Source organism: Danio aesculapii, chromosome 5, assembly GCF_903798145.1.
Source record: "Danio aesculapii chromosome 5, fDanAes4.1, whole genome shotgun sequence".
Taxonomy (NCBI): Eukaryota; Metazoa; Chordata; class Actinopteri; order Cypriniformes; family Danionidae; genus Danio; species Danio aesculapii.
The window spans coordinates 18,630,282-18,651,159 of NC_079439.1; the positions used below are offsets into that span (position 1 = coordinate 18,630,282).

Here is a 20,878-nt window from a genome sequence, read left to right on the forward strand (position 1 = left end):
GTTGTTAACTTGACAACTTTTTCAGACTACTTTTGAAAGTGTTCAGGAATAAATCGGAGATTAAATTTAGAAATGTGATAGTCTGTCATAAAGTACGATACTGAATCTGCTCAGGAGACAGATTATGACATTTATGAAATTTTGTCATGATGTAGGACATTTATTTCACAGTAACACATAAGCAGAGTTTGCTATTAGCACTACTATTCAAAAGTTTGGAATGTGGTGAGATTTTATGAACTAAGTATATTATCCTCACCAAGACTTAATAATTGATTTAATCAAAAACACCAATGTTTTGAAATATTATTTCTAGGGATGCACAGAAATGAAAATTCTTGGCCGAAACCAAAAAAAGAGAAAACCAAGGCTGAAAACTGAAATGCTGAAATAAATTATGCCAATTATTAGTGCCATTGCATTTATGGCTGTGACTGTGCTCTAACTGTTCTAAAATCAAGGCATTGCAGTTTCATAAATGAATATTAAAGTTTCAAAGAATAAATCAGTTACAAATTATGAAAATATTTATTTGTCATCTGTCTGACATTTGAGAAAGATTTGTGAGAGTGTATTTAACAGGGCCAGTGCATAAATAAACATTTTTGTCAAAATTAAAATATGGCTACAATCTGATATATACATGTATAGCCTACATGTAAAAGGCAAACCAAAACCAAAATAGCCTACCTTTTATTATTTGAGGCACTTTCTTGCAGGATTTCACCGAACATATCAGACAATAAGGTTGAATGCCTGTTTTTTTTTTTTTCTTTCCCCTTCTTTCTTCGCTCTGATCTCCTCCTCTTGCGCCGTGTGGTCTGGATCATTTCTCGTCTGCTCTGCTTTATTTTCGCATTCTAAAGATCTTCATATAACGTGGATCAAATAGTGTCATGATGAAATGCAGAGGATATGAATAGATTGAGGCCATGTTTCTGATTGCATCATCACAACATACTGTTTCGGTGCTAAAAAATCTTTTGGCCGAAAATGCCCTTTTCTATGGCCGAATATTCAGTGCATCCCAAATGATTTCAGTTTAAAATGACTAAATATGAAATGAAATGTAGTTCTCTGGTGGCAAAACGGATTTCTCAGCATCATTATTTCACTCTCATGGTGATTTAATTCATTATTTTTTTTGGTGCTCAAGAAACATTTAAATATGCATTATAATTGTCAGTGTTGAACACGGTTGCTTTTTTCCTATGTTCGAGATTTTTATAATAGATAGTTGAAATAGCAAACTTTCTTTGTTATCGAAATCTTTAGGTAGTATTTAATACTTTCACCGGTCACTTTTAATACATTTTAATGCATCCTTGCAGAACAAATGTATTAAGTTTTTTTTTTTTTTTTATTGAATTTTTTTCATGGTAGTAGTATATATCTGGTTTGAGGATGCATTTCAGAACTGTTCTAGTGTAACATTTCTGTAATTGTATCTGTCTGACTGTCTGCAGATGATCCAGGGTTTGGATCTGCTCACAGTGATGTTCCTGCGGACATTCCCCTCAGAGGAGCAAGTGGAAAAGACAAATCTGAAGGAGCCACAACAGACAAGATGGAGGAATCCCTCACATGCATCATTTGTCAGGACCTGCTTTATGACTGCATCAGGTCAGTTCAGCATGCACAAAGCAAGGCTTTAATTGACACGTTAACTAAAACATAAATCCCTGTTTGCTTTATGTATAAAATGTTAAAATGGTGTCTGAGTTTGAACTGGTTAATGTGCTTGTTTCTGTACAGTGTTCAGCCTTGCATGCATACGTTTTGTGCGGCCTGTTATTCTGGCTGGATGGAGCGTTCCTCTTTCTGTCCCACCTGCCGATGTCCTGTGGAGAGGATTCGCAAAAACCACATCCTCAACAACCTGGTGGAGGCTTATCTTCTTCAGCACCCGGGTACTATAACACAACTTCATTCTTGCTACCATTAAGATGTTGAGTAAATCATCTCAAAGAGAATGCGTTATCGATTATTTGGGCTGTTCATGTTATGTCACGCTATGGCTGGTTTATACTTGACACGTCTGCAAGTTTGATTGGGTGCATACACTGAATGTCTCATTACTGAATTGATAATAACTGTTCAGTTGACTATTGTGTTGGAAATATACAGGGCTCAGCATAATTGAGTACACCCCCCTTTTGAAAACGAACATTTTTATCCAGTATCTCAGTAAATATATAGGCAATGTATTTTGGTGCATTTAAACAAAACAGATTTATTAACAGATATATTTATTAAAATAATATTTTAGTCACCAAACATATTGAGAAATTGAAACATAATACAAGTAAATTCAAGCAAATATTCAGTGTTTTAAATGAACTCCAGACGCGCCGGAATATTGTCACCCTGTTGAAGGCAAGTTTTGCCAAAAACGCATTGGTGCGTTACACAATAGAGCTGTTTTTTGTTGTTGTTTTTTAACAATAACCAATGTCGATTAAAGCTTTTTCACCTACTTTTCTATTACTGCAAAAACCATTGGTTTTAACAAACAGAACTTAGAAGCTGTAATTTTATTAAAAATAAAAATCAGGAAAGAACCAGCTGAAAAAAAGGAAAATATTCAATACGAAAAGTAGTCTTTGCTACTGTTGCTGATAATGCTAAATATAGAAATCAAACATATTATACAACATATATTTATTTTCAATGAATGATTCAACAATTCACAATAGAACTTCATGTTTCATTATAGGTGGATCATTTTGTGGTGGTTTGTCGCCAGCCATTGGTTACACAATGTAACTGCTTTCACCAGCATCAAACATTCACCAGCGTCAAGTTCCATTAAACAGTGATTTTAATCTTCTAACATATACATAAGTGTTTATATCTGAACTATAAACTGTTCTCCCCAATTCTTCAGTGTTATTTAATTATTTGTAACTAACTGATAAAGTGTAAAAACTGAATCTCTGTTGATCAAAAGCAATTTGGATGCAGCGCTTAGAAGGATTAATAAACATATGCAAATCCTTATCACTTGTCATTCATGTTGCACAGATTTGAATTGATATCACAATCTTTTGACCTTTAATTGTGCATCTTAAACTGAATGCATTACTGCAGGCTAAACAAACATGGACAGAAAACACCTTTAATTAATAGCGTAAGAAAGCATTTAGGTCCCACCACAACTTTTTCCGTCATTATTATAATTTATAGGAAAGCCAAAATGCTTTCATACACGTGATTTAAATGATGCGGGTGGAGATCTCTCTGTAATTGTTGTAAATGTTGGATTAATATACAAGTAAAAAAAATAAATAATAATAATTAATAATCCGCTGGTTTTGTGCATTCCGAACCGTGGATTGTGATCTGTACAGATCACCGATCAACCGTGATCTGTTACACCCCTAATAATCACCCAACCAATTGATTATCAAATAATCGTTAGTTGCAGCCCCAATAAACTTCTCATTTGCTGCTTATTAATAGGTATTGTTGTAATGTAGAGTAAGATCATACAGAATATGTACTTAAGTACTAATAAACAGCTAATATATTGATGATAAGCAGATAATAAGCCACTAGTGACCATTTTTTTGTAATATAAATGTCTTTACTGTCACTTTTGAAAAATGTCATGCAAGATATTGTTGCGTAGTATACTTTTACTAATTAATTACTTAATTCTAGCTTTTATTAATGAAAAAAGTAACACTTTAGATGAGGGAACTTGATACGCTCTCAGTTATTGTAAGTTATTGCTTATTTATTGTAAGTAATCTAATTGTTGTACACTGAAAACAATTATGACGTTTATTTCTTTTTGACTTAGTCACTTTATTAATCATGGATTGCCACAGCAGAATGAACCGCCAACTATTCCAGCATATCTTTACACAGCCCTTCTAGCTGCAACCTATCACTGGGAAACACCCATACATTCTCATTCACACTAATACACTACGGACAATTTAGCTTACCCAATTCACCTATAGCTCATGTCTTTGGACTTGTGGGGGAAACCGGAGCACTCGGAAGGAAACCCACACGAACACAGGGAAAAATATATATAATTAAAATATAATTAATTATTAATTGGATTTGCTAAATTTTTATGTTAAGTGGTTGCAAACAATTGATATGGGCTGAATTTAAACAAACAAATCAAGTTTAAGTTCAGTCCAAATAAATTGTTTGCAACCACTTAACATAAAAAAATGTAGTAAATCCAATGAATTCTTTCTTTCAGTGTTGTATGTTTATCTATGAGAATTATATAGATTAAAACCACTAATAAGCAGAAAGTGTGCTAGTAATGCGAATGCTAGTAATCAACTACAGTAGTCAGCATTCCAAGTGTATCAAAAATGTTTTTTAAAATTGTCCTAGGACAAGAATGGGTGTTGTTCAATAGTTTTAGGACTACTTTGATGAAAGGTGATGATCCACTTGAAATGTTGCCAGATGGACTACTGTAGGTGATAGTGAATGTGTTCCCTCATCTAAACTGTTGCCAAAGTACTTACTAACCACAGACTTTAGAATGCATTTTGATCTGTTGTGGCTCTTCTTTTGGTGTGTTTCAGGGAAGTGTCGGACTGTAGATGACTTGCGCAGTATGGATGCCAGAAACAAGATCACACAGGACATGCTACAGCCGAAGGTCGAGCGATCATTCTCGGACGAGGAGGCCAGTTCAGACTATCTGTTTGAACTCTCAGACAACGACAGCGACATTTCTGACATGAGGTCAGCAACATTTAGCCATATATTTTTATCATACCTTGTAGCTGGCATATTATTTTACTTTGACTTTAGAAAAAGTGACTTAATTTTTCAGAATGTCACTTTTTTGTTAGTTTGTTTTTGTTTGTTTTTTTGCTTTGACAAACTTAACTCTGTAAAACTGATGGTAACGCCCCAGCTCCGGTTTGCATGTCTCTGTTTAAAAGCCAATAAAAACCAAAAGCATATGGGTAGAACAATAATTTTTTTTTTGCATATGAAATCAGAGATGTTATACTTCTAGATCAAGCCTAAAACACTCTCCTGTTGCAATATTTTCACTCTTTAATGAGTTTACACAAATAGCCTAAAATGTTTACAGCAAAAAAACACTTTAATACATTGCACGCTTTTGCATATGTGTTTTATAAGGGTTGTTAGTGGTTGCTATGCATATGAAGTAATCACCTCATGTGCACTGTGAACCTATCAGGTATGTCTCCTGTGGTGATGTCACACAGCACGCTGTTTGATACGTAATATGCGCTCTTCTATGCATGTGTGTGCGCTCTTCTTGTCGCGGTTTCTCTTCTTTCGTATCGGAACATCATAATTTCTTTCACACACATGCACACAACACACACTTCCACGTTTACACATACAGGCGCTATCACACACACACTGGCATGAAGTCATGACCGCACAACAAAAAATAAATAAATACACAAAGTCCGATGTTTTGGAGTTATTACTCTCGTCTAACGATGAGGAATTCTCCGACTCATCATGTGCTCCAGATTCTATTTCTAGTAAAGACAAAGCTGACTTTTGTAAAGGATTAGATCCATTCCAAGACATGTTATAATACTCAAAAGCAAAGCATTTATAAAGAATATACTATGTTCATAAAAAATGCTTTGCTTTGAGTATGAATATAAACAAAACAAACAGAATAAAGCTGATCGTATGACGTGCTATTTACTCTTGTAGTTTCACTTTTATGCTTAAAACATTGACCTTTTTACTTACTTTTTTGCTGTAGTGCTATACGTGCTTATAATTTTACTTGCCTTGATGTCATTTTGAACACTGAAGCCCTCAGAACCCTCAGCCCTCATCTGTGGTAGTTTGTAGAGAGAGGTTTTTTTGTTGATCAATCAAATTGTTCTGTCTACACTGTTTATAAAAATAAGTGTATCTCACAAACGAATTGATGTAATTAGTCCAAATCAGTGTTTTTATGCATGTTTGAGGTTGACATTTACGCAAATGTCAACCTCAAACATGCATAAAACACTGATTTGGACTAATACATCAATTCGTTTGTGAGAAACGAAACTATATAAACTATATACAGAAAAGTATTGCTGAATATAGTAAAAAAAAAAAAAAACTAAACAAATTTCTTTTTTTTGTGGTTTATTGCATTTGTAAGCTATTTAACTAGTTAGTATGGATTTCTGACATGCATAAACTTCAAGTTGGAGATTTAAGGATTTTATTGATATATGGCATTTGAAAATACTCAAAAGAATGACAGCACAGCATGTAAAAATACTCAGATATACCCTGGCGGAATTGTTCTATGGCAGGTCTTAAAGTAAAATGTTTTGAAACAGTCTCTTCTACTTCGCAATGCTGCATTTATTTGGTTAAAAGTACAATATAAACAGTAATGTAAAATGTGCTTTTAATTTAAAACAATATGAAGATATATTTAAAAATGTCTTTTATTCCAGTGATTCAAATCTACATTTTTGCCATCATTATTGCACTATTTAGTCTCTATGATCCTTCAGAAATCTTTTTAATATGCTGATTTGCTGCTTATCCCCAAAACCTTTGACTGGTAGTGAATGCATTTGATTGGCTCTTTTGGATTATAAGATTCTCTCTGCATTCTTATTGGTTTTGCTGTATTGATCTTTAAAGTTTTGCATTCCATAGAGCAGAAATTACATGTGGATCGTGTTTTCTAAATGAAAAGCCCCAGAATGTACACTAAATGTAACCCAAAATCTCCAGTTTGAGTTAAATTGTTGTGTTTGGGCTTGACTGTTAATAGTGAATGCCATCAGTTTATTGAATTGGACATCTGCTTATTTTATACTTGTGTTTTTTTTTATTCTCAATACTGTCAAAATTGTAGGCTTTGGTTGAATTGAGTTGAACTAAAATCCTGTTTTCATAATGTTTTTGTTTTATTTAGGATTAGTGGCTAACTATTTTATATAACATGTCTTTAATAACTTTTGCAAGGTTTTACAATAAATCAAACCCCAACACCCAAAACTTACCTCAGACAGGTTTTAGGGAAAAAATACAAATTAAATAATAATCATTAAAAAAATCTAGAAATAAAAATAAAATAATAAAAAAAGAAATCTAATCAAACGCCATTTCACAACTTCAGACTTCCAAAGCTTCTTCAATATCTTCATCATAAGTCTCAGTGTGTGACTTATTTCTCTGTAAAACACGTTATTTTTGTCTTACATTTTGAATAGCTAATTAAATCTAAAAACTATAGGTCCCCCCTCCTGATTTTCGTTGCTTTCTCTTGGTATATATCTCCACTTAAGTATTTAAATGATTCTTGAAACTCACCCAGATCTACATATTCATTCATAGCCAACCCTACATGATGTGTCGTCAGTGTCCGGGTTATCGGAGGGAGCTCAGCTCGGCCCTGTGGATCTGTGAGTCGGCACAGTCAGAGAGTCCAGCTAAAGCTGCTGGAGACGGTCCATCTACATCCTCTGATTCCACCACAGGTGAATCATGCTCACAGGATGCACTCACAAACCAACACACAGTAGATTCTATAATGGACTTTTTTCACATTTGCGGGTTTATCAAAAGCAGAAATCGTCACAGTTGGGTAAACTTACAGCACAGTAAATGGAAGAGTACAACCAGTAATTTTTACAGTCCTATTCGCTGAAATGAAAGAAAAACTCAACAATGGTGTTAATAAAGAGTTTTAGAAAAGAGAAAAAAACAGTGTGAGACTGAAAACGGCAGCCAGAAGAGAGAACAAGGTCAAATGTTCTCTCCTGTACTTAGATGCTGCTTTAGCAACACCTCGCATTTGTTTTTTTTGTAATTTGATGCAAAGATGATATACTACATACCCAAATGCATATTGTTACAATCAAAATTGTAACATAAGAGAGACAATGCAGACCAGGTAAATTGTAAAGAGAAATTATTTATTAACAAAAGGCATAATTAACAAAGGATATTTAAAGCAACCAAAGTCACTACAAATGGAAGTCAGTGGTGAAGAGTCTGTGTATTGTAGTGAACTGAGCTCATGATTTAAAACAAAAATAATCAAAACGACAGACAGGAAGGTCCAGCTAATTGAGCTCCCTTTCATGTCAAATGTTGGGATCTTTATAGGCAACACATAGATCTCACATGGATCTCAGGTGAGATGACCCACTCTGCAAATCACAAAACAAAAACAAAACAACCAGGTCCAACATGGGACCTCGCGATATAAATGTTCAAAGCTTTTTTACATTTGGCAAAATCATTTAAAAATGACCATTAGAGTGGAAGAACTCCTTTAGTTTAAAGGTAAAGTGTGGTATGGTAACAGGACTGACGCAGGATTTATCGACACACATTTTAAAAAAGTGATTTTTAAACAATTTAATGTTTAAGAATTAGGAAAACAGCTGGGTAAAGAATTGTAAAAAAAAAAAAAAAAAAAAAAAAAAAAATTTTATAGTTGAAAAATCATGAGTTTTTTGGGTCTCATATTAGTCAGTGTATTTTTTTATCAGGTATTTTTGTGAAATTAAAAAACATTTTTCTTTCAGCAATATATATATATATATATATGATAGCACTACTCTTAGCATTATATATATTATATATATTATATAGTATTATATATATATATATATATATATATATATATATATATATCTATATATATAAAATAAATATGTGTAATCTATATATATATATATATATATATATATAATATATATATTAAAATATATATATATATATATATATATTATATAAATATATATATAAATATATATATATAAATATATATATATATATATATATATATATATATATATATATATATTTATATATAAATAATATATATATATATTTATATATATAAATATATATATATATTTAATTATATATATATATATTTAATATATATATTATATATATATATTATATATATAGAATATATATATATATATATATATATATATATATATATATATATATTATATATATATATATTATATATATATATATATATATATATATTTATTTTTATATATATATATATATATTATATATATATATATATATATTTATATATATATATTTATTTATATATATATATATATATATATATATATATATATATATTTATATATATATATATATATAATATATATATATATATATATATATATATATATATATATATATATATATATATATATATATATATATATATATATATATATATATATATATATATATATATATATATATAATGCTAAGAGTAGTGCTATCATATATATATATATTGCTGAAAGAAAAATGTTTTTTTAATTTCACAAAAATACCTGATAAAAAATACACTGACTAATATGAGACCCAAAAAACTCATGATTTTTCAACTATAAAAGTTTTTTTTTTTTTTTTTGTGTTAGGTAAATTTTTTTGTTATTTCTCGTAATATCTTGTGATCTGTGACTTAATTATTCAAATTATTACAAATATAACCATTTGAAAAAAAAAAAATTCTTTAAATGCATCCAAAATATATTGCCTGTATTACCAATGAATAAAAATATTAATTCATTGTTAATATTGCATAAATTAAATAATAATATTATTTCATTCCACCCCTTAATATATCCATTTGATAAAATCTGAAAGAAATAATAACTTTGGACACTAGATGTCAGAGTGAAGCAGACACAAGCAAATTCTTCCTCATGTCTTTGCCTCCTCTGTGTTCCTCCAGCAGCTCCTCAGGAGTTCAGATGTCCTCCTCAGGCCAGTCACCTGATCTGCACTTGCTGTCTACAGCCCATGCCGGACCGCCGCTTCGAACATCTTCCCCCTCAGGTGTCCCCGCAGCACTGTGAGTGATCCTGACGCTCGTCCATCACTGATCTCAGGCCTCCTATAGCCACGTCATCATTTCTTGTTTCTTTGAGCAGGTTTGGTGTGCCAGAAACCGTTCTGTCACGTGTACTGGGGCTGCCCGCGGATCGGCTGTCATGGCTGTTTAGCACGTTTCAGCGGTAAGTTTAAATACCGTGGCCTTCACTCACATTTTTTTTGGATGAGAATATAGGCTTATTTATTGATAGTTTTCACTCGTCATCACACCATTAGGGGAAACGCCTCTCCTTGTGGGCAAAACATTACTATCTCTCGCTAACGACCAAGTCTAGGACTGAGTAATTTCTAGGGATGTCCCGATCCGATATAGATATCGGTAGTAGGTCTGATATCAGTCCAAAAACACTATATTGGACTGCGTTAAAAATCTCCGATATAAGCAGTCCGATGCGTTCTAAACTCCGTTACAGCTATTCTATCCAGCAGCGTCCAGAGCCAGCATGCAAAGCACACGTGATCACAACACTGCTTGCTAGCAAAGTCACTTTAATTTTTAACATACTCTTTACACTAAGTTATGGTGTATTACAATAGAAATCTGTTGTGACTGCAGCACACGCTGACGCTCTCAGCAACGGCACATCTCTACTGGTTTATTTACTTCACGTCAAGCGAGATCTTTACATTGTTTTGTATACGCTGCTAAGCAATGCAAGGCACCAAATGGTGACATAGCGCATATCGTGCGAGCCTCAGAGAAAACGTTTACAATTCGGTCATCATGGTACATCCAGTGTGATACCCAATTTAACACCAGCACTTCCCACACATAAGACTTTACCTCAGCGGCCCAGTTCTGTGTGCGGGAGAAGCTGAGAATACTCCTCCACAGACTCGGATGCTCTGCTGGTGCAGCAGACCCACAGATACACCCTGTTCTGACTTTGGTAGTAGCTTTGAGAAGAGTGCGAGGACACGCGGAAAAAAAGCCTTTTACTAAATAGACTGATTCAGCTCACTATTTAGGGTGACAAAACATCTTCTTTTTCCCGTACATGTCCTCTATTTGGGAATTAAAAATGCATTCAGTCAGGATTTCTAAATCGCCTAACATGTACCGGGGTCTGCTTTTGTTTTTGTTTTTGCATTACTTTATACGCAAACTTTGGCCGGTGCATCTCAATCTCTCAGCAGCATCAAGACTACAACAGAGAGAGGGAGCAGATTTGACCTGTCAGTGGTGCACATGGATAGTAGGAGTGAAATAGTGGATTTCTTATTTATTTAATTTTTTTTACTTGAACACACTGAAAAGAATCAGTGTCATGTAAAAGGTGTTAAATGCTAAATGTGTTTGTTGTTTTAATTGTCTGTTAAATGAGAATAAGAAATCATTCTATTGCTGAGGGCCATTACAGTTTAAAAGAAAGAATAGTATTACTTTTGGGCAGAAGGAAAATTTAATTAGAGGAATTCCCATATTTAACTCCTCTTTAAAAAGCCCAAAACGATAAAGTGCTCTGATAAACAATGTCAGCTTTGCACATGAGTTTGCAGTTCTGTCTTTCTTTACATTGTCAGAATTTTCCCATGTGGGAAGTAGGGTGGAATCTGTGCAATATATTATGCAAGTAAAATGATTTTGATAAATAAAATTATTCTTAAAAGTGACGTTATTTTATGTGCTGTGGAGAAAAGGTGTTTCAATCTAGCTACTGCAAGGATATTTATGTTAAAGATAATATGTGAATATATATTATTATAAAATTAATTATGTTTTGTTTGGGAACATTGATACAGCCATAATCTTCTTATGATACAAATACAAATTAAACTGCTCTGGTCAAGTGAACGTTCGCACTAACCATACTGCACATTTTCATTCATATAACTAACTGCCTATTTCTGCTGCCCAGTGTGAAAAGATATTTTTCAGCTCGAAACTGGATCAAAAATTCATCAAATTGCTGAATGTGATGTGATGAGTGTGTGAAATTGAAATTTTGGACACTCAACCTTTAGCAGTTGGTCAGTTAACCATATATTTTTTCTTTTGTTCCTGCTCTCAGCTGTTTCTATTATTTGCTGATGGTAAAAAATAAATAACTGAAGTGATCTTTAATTAGTATTTTGCACTTTAAAAAAAAAACATATTTTAGTTTATTAAGATATTTTTCATGGTCTTAATATTTATTCTTTAATCCTTTTTTATATATATTCTTATGTAAAAGGTTCACGTTTATGCAACCAATAGTTAATACATTTGTCTTTTTTTCCATACTTACTGTTGCTGACTTTTGTTCTCAGTTTGATCTAGCCGTTCATACATTCCACTAAACGAAATGGGTAAAAGTAAAGTATTCATCATTTGTGCTGATTATTGTATCGGATTTGAATCAGTTAGTACTGAAGGCTGCAATATCAGAATCGTATCGGAAGTTAAAATGTTGTATTGGGACATCCCTAGTAATTTCTCCTCTTTTGGCCAAAACACTGGATAAAGGTTGTGCAATAGGGTTTAGCGTTACTAAGCGGTGAGGAGACACGAGCTGTGCTTCTACAAAATTCCTTCAGAGATAGAACAGCCAGAACAGAGAAATTTATGGATTTGTGCTGAATGGTAGCATCATTGGCCCAAACAATCTATGGTACCTATAACTCTCATTGCATTTGTATGCTTTATATACATTTTCTATTCTAATTTGCAGGTCAAGCGCAATTAAAATATAAATTAAAATGCAAAGTCAAAGTATAAATAGCAGAAGTGAACGGATAGATTTTCCCTACCAGCAAATATTAATCCAAGTAAAAGAAACCGACAGCAAATATAAAAGCAGACAGTTATGCTCTATAACACTGTCACTAATGATTAAATCGCTGAGGAATATCCAAAAGATAACCTTAGATGTAATAATTGGAGCTCTGACAGGTACATGAAGGTTGTAAATAACTGAAAAACAGTTGCGGGTGCAGTATATGGATCGCAAGTGCCCTCAATTTACAGTTTGTGATCATACCTCAGTTCTCTTGATATGTGATCTAAATATTTCTACTTTAAACAGATGGAAACGCAACACAAACTGTCATATTTCTATGGAAATCCCAGTGTAGCTGCCATTACAGCCTATTATCTCTGCTCAGGTCACAGGACTAAAAAACTAACAATTCAATTCGGATTGTAGTTTTGGAGACTTTCTGACCCCAAGAACCAAATAAATTCAGCAGTTGTGATTATTGGAGATTTTCTGGCCACCTTAAACCATCCTCCTAACAGTGTTATGGGAAACATAGACCCCTCTACTGATTTAGAACATCTCTAGATAGTGGAATTTTCATATTTTGTGAAGCTCAACAAAGCTCTGCTGAAAATCACAGTTGTGTTCTTTGGTCTTACCTATTCTGATGATTCTATGGCCTGTGTGTTGCGGCAGATTTATATAGCTTTATATAGTTTATATATATATATGTTTATATGAAACAGAAGGGCTTGCATGGTTGAACTATTTCCTGTTCCTAGTCTATTATAATAGTATATTATATTAAATAGTATATTATATAGATTTGATTTTGATTGTGCAGCTTTTGTAAATCTGCTTTGGAATGATTATTATAATAAAAAGCACTTTACAAAAAAAAACAAAAATATACATTTATGGTCACACCTTACATTGAGGTTTCATTTGTTAATGTTTGTTAATGTATTTACTAACATGAACAAGTAATGAGCAATACATGTACAGAATTATTAATCATAGTTCAACATTTACTAATGCATCGTTGACGTCCACATTTATGTTTGTTAACATAAGTTAATGCACCGTGAGTTAACATGAGCTAACTATCAACAACTGTATTTTCATTAACTAATGTTAACTAACATGAACAAATACTGTAATAAATGCATTGTTTGTTCATGTTAATAAATGCATGAACTAACCTTAACTAATACAACCTTATTGTAAAGTCTTACCATATTTTATTTATTTACATTAAACATTAACATTGCTTCCTATTCTTTATCGTGTACAATATAAAATTCTTTTATTAACTTACAAAGCTCTTCACAACCTTGCACCCAATTATCTCTCTGATCTACTTCACTGGTACACTCCTCGGCGCTCATTGAGATCTTCTGCAGCTGAACTGTTCTGATCAGTTCCAAATTTTAGGATGAAGTCATTTGGTGGAAGGGCTTTTAGCTGCATAGCACCACAGTTATGGAATTCCCTGCTGTTAGATATTCGTCAGGTGGACTCCATCTCCAATTTTAAATCCCAGGTTAAAACCTTTCTGTTCAGGATTGCTTTTAATGACTTTCTGGATTAATATTATGTTTATTACTTTTCTGTCTTGTTTTCATAATGTGCCTGTGACATACTGTAAGGTGTCCTTGAGTGCTCTGAAAGGCGCCTATAAATAAAAGGTATTGTTATTATATTTATTTATTTACATTAAAAATTAAAACAAAAAACTATTCACAGCCTTATACCATATTTACAAACGGTGCCAAAATGTGGCATATGGCAATCATTTATATGTGTATAATGTGGTATATGTTTAATATTTAACTATAATGTGCCATGTTCACACCTGATATTAAAATATGTTTTTATCAACCCAACCACAAGTGGGTTACTCTAAAAAACAGGTTTAAGCAGGCTCTTAATTTGTGTTCAACCCCTTCAAGAGGTAGTTGAAAACGCATTCGATTGCTTTCGTAGTGTGCTTAACTTTTTTTCTAGTAGTTTTCCAAGTATGAAAGAACACTCCACATTTTGACCTCAATATACATGTGGGGAGAAAGTTACAGAAGCAAGGTGTTAATATTTCATCACATTGCTTGCAAACAAATCAATTCCTGTCAAAATCATAGTTTAAATCCTCATCCTTTTCTTTTAGTTGTTTTTTCAATTGCTTGTAAGCCCTGTGACATGGGTTCAATAAAATATCATTCCTTCAATAAAGAAAGGGATGTAGAGCAAACCTGACAAAACAGAAGGGGAGGGTTTACTCCGAATCAGATGATCAGATCAATAAAAACATAATTATATCCGTTGGAGACAGGACAGAAATTCTATACTGATATGTTTCTAACTTTCAGTGTTATTATTATACAGCATTATAATAGAAATGTGTATAATTTTTTTCTCTTTACAGAACTTAACCTCAACGATAAATGTCTGGATGGAGTTTTTAATGGCAATCAATACGAGTCTGAAGTCCTTCAGGTTTGTAGTGTCCTCAAACTTGGGTTCAACATTATTTCAATTGAACAAGAATGAACTTAAAACCTTGAAGTAGGAATGAACTGTGTTAATCTCAAGCTACAGTAAAAAAAAAAAATCAGTGTATTGTATAAAATCAGTTTTATTGATGCAACAGAATATGTGGAATTACTTACTGTGTGAAAAATTATTCTATATAAAAAGACTACATATTTACGAGTGTAATTTAGATGTTTATTTGTAATTGTTACCTTATTTAAAGGGAGTTCACCCAAAAATGACAATCATTTCAAACCTTTATGCATTCCTTGTTTTGTTGAACACAAAAGAAGATCTTTTGAAGAAAGCTGAAAATCGTAACCATTGACTTCCATAGTGTTTGTTTATCCTACTTTGGAAATCAATTGTTACAGGTTTTCAGCTTTCTTCAAAATATCTTCTTTTGTATTCAGTGAAATAAAGAAGCACTTAACCTCTTAAGGTGTTTTTTTTTTACATGCATTTTTTATTTCTCTTTGCTATTTGGGCTTATTGAAACCTAATTAGAATAAAAATCTAAATATCCTCTTTTGAAATTATGTACTTTTAGAGAAAAAGTATGCCTATATGTGTGGACTTGTGGTCTGAATTTACATTAAACACTTTTTTCTGAATGTTTTTTAATGTATATTTAACATAGACATTTTTGTTTGAACTTGCTTTGACTATCAGAGAGTAAAAACAACATAAAACAGTTGCAGGATGACACTGTATGTCTGTAACAAAATATAAAACATTCAAATTATTTTAAATAGCCACTTAAGAGCTAAAATGCCCTAGGAGGTTAAAGGTTTAAAACAATTAAATTGGTGAGTAAACCCTTTTAATTTTTGGGTGAACTATCCCTTTAAATAGAATTTATTTTAAATGAACTCCCTTTTTTTGTCCAACCAAGCCTTTTCAAGGGCTTTTATAAAATGTAAAAAAAATATATATATATATATATATATATATATATATATATATATATATATATATATATATATTGGAATTGTCAGTAAGTTTCAGAGGGAGGACATTCTCCCCCAACACAAGTTTTAAATTTCAATGTTTGTTATGATTTCATTCGTAAAGCCCTCTGTGTTGATCTGTCTCCTCGTGTTTGTGTATGTCAGAATTATCTGAGCTGTCGAGGGATGAGCTGGAGGCATTTGCTGCAGGACTCGCTGCAGGCTCTACAGCAGGGGCTCTACCATCTCTCTGGTAAATAAACATCCTTTCAGATATTCAGGATCAGACAGGGGCTCAAGGAAGGCCTGAGGATAAAAGGATTAAAAATCATCTCCTAATATTTATGGCCATATATTTTATTTGTCATGATATGAAGGGTTCATATGCAAAAACCTCCAAAGTGTCATCTGAAATTGTCTCCTAAAATGAGCATTTTTCTCAATGTTCCTACACTGTAATAAATGCTGGGTTCTACACAATTCCTTAAAATTGTCCCAACTCAAATCAATTCAGTTAACTTAATTGTTTTATGTTCAATCCAATTACATTTGTAAAACCATCAAGTTGTCCCAAAAAAATGGCACATATGATGAAAATCTACTTTTTGTAAGCTGTTTGGACAGAACTGTGTATGTATACTGTGTCCACATTCATGTTGGAGTGATATAAACCAACAAGTTTTTAACTTTTTTTTTTTTTATTTTCATTTCCTGAGGTTAGAATAGGACCCAAATCCCAGTGATTTTGAGGCCCTCTGCAACGTGTCGTAGGAGTGCATTTTTACCTGCCCACCAATTGATTGACAGGCACCATGTTTCTATAATAACATGTATACACATGTCCACACAACGTTGTTTTGCAAAGAAACTTGGATTAAAATATCTATTCCAACTTTCAGATATTTTATATACGTTTAAAACATTTTTAAAACATAGCATGTTTGTAATAAATAAAATAGAAATAAAAAAGGTGCTCTTTAAGAATAGTGTTGTTTTAACTCGTTTTAAATAAGTATGTTGAACAAGGAGCAAGTCATTTTTTGAGTGTACACTGTTTAAAATGCTGCGTTTCACACATTACGTTCAAGTTGTCCTAACACAAATCGATTAACTTAATTTTATTACATTATACATAAAAAATTAAGTTGTCTCCATAAAACCTTAAGAATTGTGTTGTACCATGTCTGCGACGCCTAATGACACCATCGCAGAAAGTCTAGCATGTTTAATTTTGCTTATCTTCACGATGAGTTCCGTCACGTGGATGGCACTGTTCATAACAGCTCATAATTTCTTGGTTATATCAGTGGGTGCTGCTGTTAATGCACTTGTCAGGAAATCAAAAAATAGGCTGCATGCATATTTATAGCTTACTCATGGGTGGGTCACCGATGGATATGATCAATCATTGGTTGTACAAGCTTTAACTACATTTTCTAAAATATTAAGGTGTTTATAGGGGGAAAGTGTTATATAGCGGACTTGTTTTGAAGCGCATCACCTCAAATGTTATTCAGTATTCTTGTTTATTGATAACTGATAAAGAAAAGATACATAAGAATTAAGTAAAAAATTATAGCAAATGAAATTCGTTTCAAAAAGATCTTTTTTTCCAAGAAAAATATACGAATTATATATTTATTTGTATCTCCACTACTCAACTATACGGGTGGATGATTTATTTTGCTCTGCGGAAAATAAGGATTTAATGAATGCTTCTCTGTAATTGTATCACAAATCTCAGTTATATATTTGCAATTTTTTTAAAATGTCATTATTTTAAAGATTATGTCTGAGCATATGATTTTTCCTTGCTGCTTATGTGCTTTCAATAATCCGTCTCTCTCGCTGCAAGTTCAGTCGAGGGATCCATGGAAGAAACCCATGGCAGAAAAATATACACTTAAAGTTCAAAGAAAATACCTTAATATTAAAAAGCATGTAGCGTAGCCAGAAAAGAGACTCTGTGTGTGCATCAGAAAAACTGGCTGAGCCTCATGTATTGTCAAAATAATGTGCAAAAAAACACAGACTCTACGTTCTAACGTTATACAGAACAGACTGGGCTGTAAATCATATGTGCCCCTTGATCACTCACATGATAGCCTACTTATTTCCTGATAGCACACACAATCTAAAATCTTTCTCTGTATCCGGGACGTTTGAACTTATTTGAATGCATTCGTTTACTGAATTCTTGGAAAGAGAAGTTTACAGGGGTTCACTCGTTTGAGAAATGTCTGACTGTAAAACCTGCTTCTTTTTATTTGTAAGGTATTGTTTTCATTATTATGTACTGATTCAAATTACTGGGGTGTGGGAAACTGTCCAGAATGAGGGCAGGCACAATCATCGAATATATTCAACGCAAGCCGGCGCCACTGTATTCACTGCATCCTCACTGTGACATTTATTCACATATGACTGGATGTGATGGACTGTCATAATTTTGGCTACTGCAGGACGCTACTAAAAGATGCGTATCAGAGGGGATTTAGAGGTGGGTAATACTCAAAGCCGTCTGATAAATAACTGGTATAGAGCCTACCGTACCTGCAAAAACCCGTTCTCACATGGATTGCCTGCTTATACCCTCCAATACACCATATTATCATCATTTTTGATTGGGACTTGTAAAAAGCATTTACGTCCTTGTCATTTTTTATGAGCCATTTTCTGAAGCTTTGAATGCACTATGGGCATATATAAATAGACACCTGACTTTTCATTTAATAAACACTTTATTCGCGATGCACACTCACAATTGTAAGTTTTTAAGTAATTTTAGGTTATATGTTTACATAGAATTTGCAGAAAAAAGATAAAATATATATTTCAAATTGCATGATGCATTTAGCAGGCCTAAATAAGCTTTTTGCATCACGCGTTTACACACAAATTAAAGAGTTTAATAGTTTACGAACCTTTAATGTTCTTTTGAAATGACTTTTGGCGCAATAAATAATCCTGAATTATTAAAAGTGTTAAAATATTCTTTAAATGTATTTTATATCTGTGAAATTTAATTACTAAACAATAAAGCAATAACTAGCCAAGAAATGCTTCACTTTACCACGGTAAAATAATGCCCCCACCAAAGTTGCGTTTTTGTAAGTTAAAGAAAATAAACAAGATGCGTTTTCTCTCATGCAGCCTCCGTGAAAGAGCGCGTCGCAGCAGTGAACTGGCTACTTGGCGAAAAGAAACGTATGCAGCGTCGGCAATCTTCATATTTTCAGCCACTGACTGAGAATAATGCTGCACGATTTTATTAACAAATTATTAAAATGTTTTATTTTCCCCCAACACACTCATAATCATTACTTTAGCCGGTGCGAGATTTTGTGTGCGCTTTGCCACCGGGCCACCGGCACACCCGTGGCTACGCCCCTGTTAAAAAGGAATTGTAGGTTTGATCCTATCCTAACGAGCGCCCTTAAATAATGTAGCCTAGTTATTAGTTGTCTTCAAGCATCAGTGTTTATTGAGATTAAAATAAGATTAAAAAAAATGTATTAAAAATGAGATTAAAACAAATATTGTTATAGAAACCTATGTGACTGCTTTGGGAAATAACACTTGTCGTAGATGTCACAGGATGACTGATCGTGAAGGAATGTGTAGTCTGGCACATTTGCAACCCACGACAAGTCAAGATATTATCAAGAAAATAATCGCATGATCTGAAATAGTGATTTTCGGAACCGACAATAAAAATCGTGTGATCTGACCGGGGCTTTAGAGGCTTTTGCATCCAAGTTCTTTATATGCAGTTTTCTGTAATAGAGTAATAACGGTTCAGTTTCACTTTGCAGAGATCATATCATTATAATATTTATATATTTTTATAATATTTATATTACTTATAATGTTTTAATCATTTGGAGAAAGTCTTATTTGTTTTGTTTCAGCTAGATTAAAAGCATTTTTTGGGTTTTTTTTTTTAAACCATTTTAAGGTCAATATTATTAGCCTTCTTAAGCTTTATTTTTTCCCTGATTGTCTACAGAACAAACCATTGTTATACAATGATTTGCCTAATTACTCTAACATGCCTAATTAACCTAGTTAAGCCTTTATGTTTTAAATTAAGCTGAATGCTAGCATCTTGAAAAATATCTAGTAAAATGTTATGTACTGTCATCATGGCAAAGACAAAAGAAAACAGTTATTAGAAATGAGTTATTAAAACTATTCTGTTTAGAAATGTGTTGAATTTTTTTTTTCTTTCCATTAAATAGAAAGTTTTATACCAGGTGACAGATTAGTTTATCATTTCACTCATTCCTGTTTTCAAGAAATTAAGCATCTAAGACCGTGCATCTCAGGGTAAAGTAATCCACAGGTGTTTGTGTTTTGCATTTATCTCAGATTATAGAATCACTGCCAACTCCTTTCTGTGCTACTGCTGTGGACTTCGCACTTTTCGAGAGCTCGCGTACAAATACAGAGAGCGTATTCCTACATCAGAGCTTCCAGGTGAGACCCAGAGCCTAAAATCAACAACTTTTTATTTCTATTACTATACTGTCATTTAAAAGTATTATTGGAAACACTTTAGAATAAGGGTCCATTAGTTTATGTATCTACTAACTTTAAGTATGAATAATCTTGTGCAGCATTTATTAATCATAGTTAAGCATTTATTAATGCACTATTAAAATCCCAAAATTGTGCTTGTTAACAGTAGTTAATGCAAAGTGAGTTAACGTGAACTAATGTTATTTACCTTGAATAATGTCAACAAAGATGAATAAACAACGTAATGTATTACTAACTGTTCATGTTAATAAATACATTAACTAATGGACAGTTTACAGCTTTACAGTTCAATAGTATATT

The 20,878-nt window shown here is 32.7% G+C and overlaps 1 protein-coding gene across 3 annotated transcripts in view; it reads left to right on the top strand.

The window, feature by feature from the left end:
* The window catches only part of chfr (checkpoint with forkhead and ring finger domains, E3 ubiquitin protein ligase), a 37,771-nt gene that overhangs the window by 13,817 nt on the left and 3,076 nt on the right, over positions 1-20,878 (top strand). For 2 of the 3 annotated variants that reach the window (XM_056457469.1, XM_056457471.1), the window contains exons 8-16: positions 1,467-1,623; positions 1,756-1,910; positions 4,560-4,722; positions 7,330-7,472; positions 9,719-9,838; positions 9,918-10,001; positions 14,980-15,050; positions 16,202-16,289; positions 20,408-20,515. In XM_056457469.1, coding sequence (XP_056313444.1) covers positions 1,467-1,623; positions 1,756-1,910; positions 4,560-4,722; positions 7,330-7,472; positions 9,719-9,838; positions 9,918-10,001; positions 14,980-15,050; positions 16,202-16,289; positions 20,408-20,515 — 1,089 coding nt within the window. The remainder of the gene's footprint in view (positions 1-1,466; positions 1,624-1,755; positions 1,911-4,559; positions 4,723-7,329; positions 7,473-9,718; positions 9,839-9,917; positions 10,002-14,979; positions 15,051-16,201; positions 16,290-20,407; positions 20,516-20,878) is intronic. The other variant, XM_056457470.1, reaches the window with a different exon arrangement.